This window comes from Vipera ursinii, assembly GCF_947247035.1.
Source record: "Vipera ursinii genome assembly, contig: SUPER_Z_unloc_1, whole genome shotgun sequence".
Classification (NCBI taxonomy): Eukaryota; Metazoa; Chordata; class Lepidosauria; order Squamata; family Viperidae; genus Vipera; species Vipera ursinii.
Window position 1 is genome coordinate 331,690 of NW_028148449.1, and position 8,539 is coordinate 340,228.

An 8,539-nucleotide genomic window follows, 5' to 3' on the forward strand; every position below is an offset into this window, starting at 1 on the left:
TCCCACCCCAACCACCCCATGCCATTTCTCGGAGGGCCCCGTGACAGGGAGCAAAGCCCCAGCGCCCACTCTTGGGCATGGATTCAGATGGGGAGGGGAGGGGGGTCCTCCGCGGCCTCTGGGGTAGGCCTGGGTGTGGGGGGGCTTCACCGTCATTCAAGATTTCCCCGGCTTCCCCCCCCATCCCCACCCCCAGCCGCTCCACCCTTCTGGTGCGCCTGCAGACGAGAGACCAAGCGGAGTTGCAGTACCAGCCGGGCGACCACGTCAGCATCTTCCCGGCCAACCGGGCGTCCCTGGTGGAGGCGCTGATGGGGCTGGTCCAGGACCCCCCGCCGCCCGAGGAGCCCGTCGCTGTGGAGACCCTGGAAGCGGGCACCGAGGGTAAGATCCAGTGGGCTGGGGGGGGGTCAGCTGAGTCCGGAATCCCATAATAATAATAATAATAATAATAATAATAATAATAATAATAATAATAATAATAATAATAATAATAATAATAAAGTTGGAAGTGACCTTGGAGGTCATCTAGTCCAACCCCCTGCCAAGGATGCTGTTTTGGGAGGGGGGGCATATGCCCAGAGGGGGGGGCGGCTCCCATATTGCCCTTCTGTCCTCTGGGGTTGTGGGAGGGGGAGGGAGGAGAAGCGGGGCGGGGGAGGCAGTCCTCACGACGACAGGGGAGGCCAACGTTCACGTTACTAAGCGAGGCAGTTGTGAAAGCGTTGGGCCAAGCGACTCACGGGCTTGCATCCCGCCCTGCTTTATGACCTTCCTTGCCCCGGCCATTAAGCGAATCGGTGCCATTGTCAAGTTAGTTCGTAGGGTCGTTCAAGGGTTTTCCCCTCGTCCGAGGCTCAGGCGAGCCCAGAGACAGGGCGACCCGTCATAAAATACGAGTTCAGTCGCCGGCCCTCGGGATGTCACGCCCGGTCGTAAGCGTGAACAACGGCCCGGATCGGTCGCTTTTTCCCACTGGCAGGGTAAATCCGCACGGATCAGGGAAGGAAAACCGTCATAAGTCAAAGACGACCTGGATGGGTTCGGGGCACGATCTAACGCGCTCTCGCCCATTCCGTTCGTTGCAGGGGTGAAGCGGATGTGGGTGCCCAGCTCCCGGTTGCCCCCCTGCACCCTGCGCCAGGCGCTGACCTACTTCCTGGACATCACCACGGCCCCCAGCCCCCAGCTGCTCCAGCTGCTGGCCGGCCTGGCTGAGGACCGGAGAGAGCGGGAGAAACTGCAGCGACTCAGCCAGGTAGGAGGGGGCGGCGTCCGAATCGAGGATCAGCCAGCGGGAAGGGAACCCGGAGGTCATCTAGTCGGACCCCCTGCTCCAGCAGGAGACCCTGACAGAATAAGAGAGTTGGTGGGGTGTTCAGGGAGGTCATCCAATCCAACCCCCTGCTCAGGCGGGAGACCCTTACGGAAGGACAGAGTTGAAAGGGACCTCAGAGGTCATCTAGTCCAACCTTCTGCTCAAGCAGGAGACCCTGACAGAATGACAGAGTTGGAGGGAACCCTGGAGGTCATCTACTCCAACCTTCTGCTCGAGCAGGAGACTATTACAGAATCATAGGATAACAAGAGCTGGAAGGGACCTTAGAAGTCATCTAGTCCAGGCCCCTGCTCCATCAGGAGACCCTTATAGGATAAGAGAGTTGGAAGGCACCTTGGAGGTCATCCAGTCCAACCCCCTGCAGAGGCGGGAGATCCTTACAGAAGGACAGAGCTGGAAGGGACCCTGGAGGTCATCTAGTCCAGCCCCCTGCTCAGGTGGGAGATCCTTACGGAAGGACAGAGTTGGAAGGGATCCTGGAGGTCATCTAACCTTCTGCTCGAGCAGGAGACTATTACAGAATCATAGGATAACAAGAATTGGAGGGGACCTTAGAAGTCATCTAGTCCAGCCCCCTGCTCCATCAGGAGACCCTTATAGGATAAGAGAGTTGGAAGGCAGCTTGGAGGTCATCTAGTCCAACCCCTGCTCGAGCAGGAAACCCTTCCAGAATTTCACTGAAGAACAGAGCTCGAAGGGATCTTGGAGGCCATCTAGTCCAACCTCAAAGGATCACGCAATGAACTGTCGTAGGTTGAGGAGTACCTGTATTTTGTGTGAATGAAGCCCAACCCCCTCTTGAGGCGCCCTTTTAGGGACCGCCCTACGAAAGCCCCTCGGTGCCCACCCCAGGGTCAGCTGGCCTTCGTTTTTCCTGCTTTCACCCCTATGCCCCCATGCTGAGCGCCCGTCCTTCTGCCCCTCAGGACTCCCTGCTCTATGAAGAGTGGAAGTGGTTCCGGTGCCCGACGGTGGTTGAACTGTTGGAGGAGTTCCCCTCGGTTGTGCTGCCCACCTCGCTGCTCCTCACCCAGCTGCCCCTACTACAGGCCCGCCAGTACTCTATTAGCTCCGCGCCCAACACCTATCCGGGGGAGCTGCACCTCACCGTAGCCGTGCTCAACTATCGCAGTCAGGGTGAGTGGACAGGAAGGCATCAGGGCACCTCGGAGGGAGGCCAGCCAGTGTCTCCAGGCTGTGTGGGTCTATAATTTACCACGGCCATCTAGCCATTGGCAACTCGCCATGAGTAACTCGCTGTGGGACACCTCGCTGTGGGAGAATTCGGTGTGGGATAGCTCGCTACGGGAGAACTCGCTGTGGGATAACTTGCTTCGGGAAAACTCACTTTGGGATAACTCGCTGAGGGATAATTCACTGTGGGATAACTTGTTGAGGGATAACTCGCTGTGGGATAACTCACTTTGGGATAACTTGCTGAGGGACAACTTGCTGAGGGATAACTCTCTATGGGAGAACTCACTGTGGGATAACTCATTGTGGGATAAATTGCTAGGGGATAATTCCCTGAGGGATAACTCCCTGAGGGACAACTCGCTGAGGGACAACTCCCTGAGGGACAACTCCCTGAGGGACAACTGAGAGAGAATTCGCTCCGGAATAACTTGCTGCGGGAGAACTCGCTGCGGGAGAACTTGCTGAGGGAAAACTTGCTGAGGGATAACTCCCTATGGGAGAACTCACTGTGGGATAACTCACTGTGGAATAACTCATTATGGGATAAATTGCTAGGGGATAACTCCCTGAGGGATAATTCCCTGAAGGACAACTCGCTGAGGGATAACTCGCTGAGGGACAACTCCCTGAGGGACAACTGAGAGAGAATTCGCTCTGGGATAACTCGCTGAGGGAAAACTTGCTGAGAGATAACTCGCTGAGGGATAACTCGCTGTAGGATAATTTGCTACAGGAGAACTCACTGAGGGACAACTTGCTGAGGGACAACTTGCTGTATGTTAATTCACTGAGGGAGAACTTGCTGAGGGACAACTTGCTGAGGGAAAACTCGCTGAGAGATAACTCGCTGAGGGATAACTCACTGTAGGATAATTTGCTATGGGAGAACTCACTGAGGGACAACTTGCTGAGGGACAACTTGCTGTGTGTTAATTCGCTGAGGGAGACCTTGCTGAGGGACAACTCACTGAGGGAGAAGTCACTGAGGGAGAACTTGGTGTGGGAGAAGTCGCTGCAGGAGAAGCTACAGACAACTTTCTACAGGACAAGTTGCCGTGGAAAATGTGCTATGGGAGAATGCGCTGTGGACAACTCGCTGCAGTGGATAGGCTGAACGACAACTCCCTAGGGACAACTCCCTTTGAGACAACTTGCGATGAGACAAGATGTAACACTAATATCAAAAAAAATTGTGGCATGAACTCATTTAAGAAAGGATGCAAAAGGAGGGACCGAATGAATCGTGAACGAAGAAAACTAAAACAATCTTTTATTTGTTTTAAGAAATTAAAGCGAGTCGTGAAATGGTCCCGCAGCGAGTTGGCTGCGGCGAGAGCTGGCGAGCGGGAAGGCAACTCTGTGGGGCTCATGGTGGTGTTTCTGTTTTGCTCTCTAGATGGGAAGGGCCCCATGCACTACGGAGTCTGCTCCACGTGGCTGTCCCAGCTCTCTCCGGGCGAGATGGTGCCGGCTTTCGTCCGAAGGTAAGGAACTTCCAGATGGGTATCGGAGTCCTGGGACGTGCTTTTCTCTCTCGAACACATCATTCGAGGGGGATTCCACTGAAATAAGGGGGGCTCTCTGTTTTTGAAGCAGTTGCTCCCCCCCCTCCCGAGATACAGGTAGTCCTAAACTTACGCCTGCAATTGAGCCCCGAATTCTCATTTCTAAATCAGAAATTTGTTAAGTTAATTTTGACTTAAAATTGGATAAGGGGTTGGACTAGATGACCTCCAAGGTCCCTTCCAACTCTGTGATTCTATAAGGGTTCTCCTTGAGCCGGGGGGTTGGACTAGATGACTTCCAAGGTCCCTTCCAGCTCTGTGATTCGGTAAGGGTTCTCCTTCTTGAGCAGGGGGTTGGACTAGATGACCTCCAAGGCCCCTTCTATGATTTTTGTAAGGGTCTCCATCTTGAGCAGGGGGTGGACTAGATGACCTCACTTACCTCGCTCTCGTAAGACAGAAGCATTTGTCAATTGGGTTTTGCCCCATTTTTGCGACTGTTCTTGCCACGGACGTTCAGTGGATCCCCAGTGAGTCTGGGTCCCGGCCCCCCTCCTTCCTCCCCATGGACTTTCCTGGCCAGAAGGTCGCAAAGTAAGATCAGGTGACTCGGGACTGCGACGGTCATAAGCGCCAGTCAAGCTGTCCCAATGTAAGTCGCCTGAAGAGAGGGATCCCGACGGGGTCATCAGCGCGAGAAGTGATCCAAAGTCCCTTTTTTTTTTGTCGGGGCAAGCCTAACGGCGAGCGGTCACTAAGCAAAGCGTCTGTGATAAGGCAAGGACTGCCTGTACCCCAGAATTCGGCCATCGCAAACCTGGCGGTCATCCTGCCCAAAACCTCTTTCCAGCGACCGGCAATGGCTTCCTGGCAGGAGGAAAACACCCCCCCCCATGGGAAGGGAGCCATGAACGGAGAGGATTTCCCCCCCACCCCACGCCCCAACTTTCTAGAAACAGGCATAGAGTCACAGGGCTGGAAGGGACCTGGGAGGTCATCTAGTCCAACCCCCTGCTCGAGATGGAGACCCTTCCAGAATCATGGCATCACAGAGTTCGAAGGGACCTCGGAGAGCATCTAGTCCAACGCCCTGCCCAAGCAGGACACCCATACAGAATGACAGAATAGGAAGGGACACTGGGAGGTCATCCAGTCCAACCCCCTGCTCAAGCAGAAGATCCTTACATAATCATAGAATGAAAGAGCTGGAAGGGACCTTGGAGGTCATCTAGTCTCGAGGTCCTGCCGAAGCAGGAGACCGTGACAGAATTACAGACTTGGAAGGGACCCTGGGAGGTCATCTAGTCCAAGCCCCTGCTCCAGAAGGAGACCCTGACAGAATCATAGAATGAAAGAGCTGGAAGGGACCTTGGTGGTCATCTAGTCCAACACCTGGCAAAGCAGGAGACCCTTACAAAATTACAGAATTGGAAGGGACCCCGGGAGGTCATCTAGTCCAACCCCCTCCTCAAGACGGAGTCCTTGACAGAGTCATAGAATGGCAGAGCTGGAAGGGACCTCAGTCATCTAGTCCAACGCCCTGCCGAAGCAGGAGACCCTGACAAAATTACAGACTTGGAAGGGACCCTGAGAGGTCATCTAGTCCAGCCCCCTGCTCGAGCAGGAAACCCTTACAGAATCATAGAATGGCAGAGTTGGAAGGGACCTCAGAGGTCATCTAGTCCAACCCCCTGGTGAAGCAAGAGATCCCAGACGTCCGATTGGGGGATTCGGTGCCCCCCCTGCCCCATAGGCACTGATCCATGTTGCCTGTAGGGGGGAGGGAACAGCTTTCCCCCCATCTCCCATCTTGCCCCTGGCTCTTTCGCCAAGCATATCAGGCCCTTGTCAAGGGACACGTGGCGCGGTGGTGCCTTAAGGACCGTGTAGTCCCTTTGCTGCCCGAGAGGTCGAGCAAAATTTCTTCGCCTCCCTCCCCATCCTTTAAACAGGAGAATTTAGGGAGGGGGTGACCGAGACCTCCAAACCATAAAGTAAACAAGACGGCAAAATGCCACCTTAAAAAAAAATTGGGAGCGTTTGGCTGTCCTTGGCTGGCCCCGAAACCCCATCTTAGCCTCAGGGGGAGGGGGGGGGAAACGCAGCCTCTTTCTGCAATGGGGGGGAGCAAAAGAGGGGGGCTCTTTCCAGGGAGACCCACTGACATTTCGGGGGGGCATGCTGGTCTTCACTGCACGGAAGCAGCTCGCCCGAAGCAGTGACGGCGCCAACAGGGGGCGCCAGTTTACCCAATGTCTCCATTATTAGCTACCGGAGTCTACCACACACACACAAACACACACAAAAAAAGTAATTGGCTTTTCTTGGCCATAACAGCACCCCAAATTTCCAGCTGCCAGAGGACCCCACGGCCCCGTGCATCCTGGTGGGGCCCGGGACTGGCATCGCCCCCTTTCGGGGCTTTTGGCAACAACGGCAACACCAGATGAAAACCCAAGGTGAGTCCAAGGCGGGGGCGGGGAAGGGGCTTCTGGCCCCGGGGTGGGGGTGGGGGTCGAGGGGGGGTGGGGCTGAATGTCAATCAGTCCAGAATAAGAGCTGGGAGGGAGCTGGGAGGTCATCTAGTCTGGCCCCCTGCTCCAGCCGGAGACCCTTAGAGAATCATACAATAACAAAACAGGTCTGGAAGGGACCTTAGAGGTCATCTAGTCCAACCCTCTGTTCAAACAGGAGACCCTTACAGAATCAAAGAATAACAAGACAAGTCGGAAGGGACCATGGAGGTTGGACTAGATGACCTCCAGAAGTGGTGAACACTCCAACACTGGAAATTTTTCAGAAGAGACTGGACAGACATGTGTCTGAAATGGGATAGGCGGTTTCCTGCCTATGCAGGGGGTTGGACTAGATGACCTCCAGGGACCATTCCCACATCATTATTATCATTATCATTATTAATAATAACAATAACAAACAACAAACAAACAACAAAACAAAACAAAATAACAATAACAATAATAATAATAATATAGTAGGTTGAGGTCTCCTTTCTCGAACACCTTACCGATATCTTAGTATGCCCACACCTTTCGCTGGTTTACTAATTTAGTAAGTGTGGTCTCCTTTGTCGAATGCCTTGCGGAAGTCTTAAGTTGTCCGTTCCAGGCCTGCCCGCCGGCGACATGACCCTCGTTTTTGGCTGTCGCAGTTCCCTCCATGACCACATCTACAGCGAGGAGATCCGAGAGGCGCAGGAGACGGGGGCCCTTCGCCGCGTCCTTACCGGCTTCTCGCGGGACCCCGATTACCCCAAGGTAGGCAAGTGGAACCACTCTCGGTCCGGTAATGACCGCTCGTCTTACTCCCAGGGCAGCTTCGGCTTGCGCCGAAACGCTGCCGCAAGGGACAAAAAAGCGTGTCCTCCTGCGCCAGGGAGAGGGTCTGGTGGGCACATCTCCCACTTGCTCTTTCATTGCTTCCTGCCCTTCCCCCCCCCACCCCCAGACCTATGTGCAGGACCTGCTGCGGCTGCACTTGGCGGACCACGTCTTCGAGGTGCTGAGTCAGCGCGAGGGCCACGTCTACGTCTGCGGCGACGTCACGATGGCCACGGGGGTCCTGCAGACCATCCAGCAGATCCTGGCGCAGGAAGGGAGGATGTCGCTGGTGGAGGCGGGCGACGCCATCAGCGAGCTCCGGGTACACTGGGTTGGGCAGGGGATGTGGGCCACACTTGGCTTTTTTGGGGGGGTTAGGGTTTCCCTGTTTTCTTGGGTCCCAACCCGTGCCTCTCCTCCTTCGGTTCCCGCAGGACCAAAACCGCTACCACGAGGACATCTTCGGCCTGACCTTCCGGACGCAGGAGGTGGCATCGCGCATCCGAAGTCTCTCCTTCTCCAAGCAGGGCCGGAAAAGTGGCCTCGTGGTGGAGATCTGAGCCCCACCCCAAGTGCCTTTATGACCCCCCTCTTCTTCGGACCCCCCCATTAAAGACCTCATCTGACCCCCTTTGCAGCTGTCCTTTCTTGGGTGGGTGGGATGGCCAGTCGGGATCTGGTTCCCGGGAAGAGGTTTGCAGAATTGCTTTGTTCCCCACGTTGGGCGCCGGATGGCCATAGGTAGCCTTGGCACCCCACAAGGGTCCCCACCACCACTTCACCCACAGAAGGGCGTTCTTGAAGCCAGCCACGCTTGCGAATCTAAAAGCCACCGTTACCAACCATACCGGGATTCCAGGACTTACGACCACATCGTTTAGTGGTTTAAAATTAAAACTCAAGATTTCCTTAGGAGGCAGTTCTGAATCTTCCCTTCCCGTGGTGACAGGACTGCCTTTACGGCTATCTGCAGCGTCCCGCGGTTTTCCAAAAGGTGGCACCAACCACCGTGGGTTTTGGGGGGTTTTTTGGCCACACTGCCCTCTAGTGAACAACCGATTCACTTACTGACAGCCACAAAACAGAGCATAACGTCAGGTGCGTGGTGTTGTTTTGCGACCATCTCGGCTATAAAGAGCGCAACCGGCAGGCGCTCTCAC

General features: G+C 55.1%; 1 protein-coding gene across 1 annotated transcript in view; it reads left to right on the top strand.

Moving 5' to 3' along the window:
* Positions 1-7,960, top strand: part of NOS3 (nitric oxide synthase 3) — a 38,184-nt gene extending 30,224 nt beyond the window's left edge. The window contains exons 19-26 of the mRNA XM_083379981.1: positions 197-384; positions 1,089-1,258; positions 2,266-2,476; positions 3,933-4,020; positions 6,379-6,500; positions 7,168-7,316; positions 7,507-7,701; positions 7,814-7,960. Coding sequence (XP_083236107.1) covers positions 197-384; positions 1,089-1,258; positions 2,266-2,476; positions 3,933-4,020; positions 6,379-6,500; positions 7,168-7,316; positions 7,507-7,701; positions 7,814-7,939 — 1,249 coding nt within the window. The 3' untranslated portion in view covers positions 7,940-7,960. The remainder of the gene's footprint in view (positions 1-196; positions 385-1,088; positions 1,259-2,265; positions 2,477-3,932; positions 4,021-6,378; positions 6,501-7,167; positions 7,317-7,506; positions 7,702-7,813) is intronic.
* Positions 7,961-8,539: the final 579 nt, after the last annotated feature.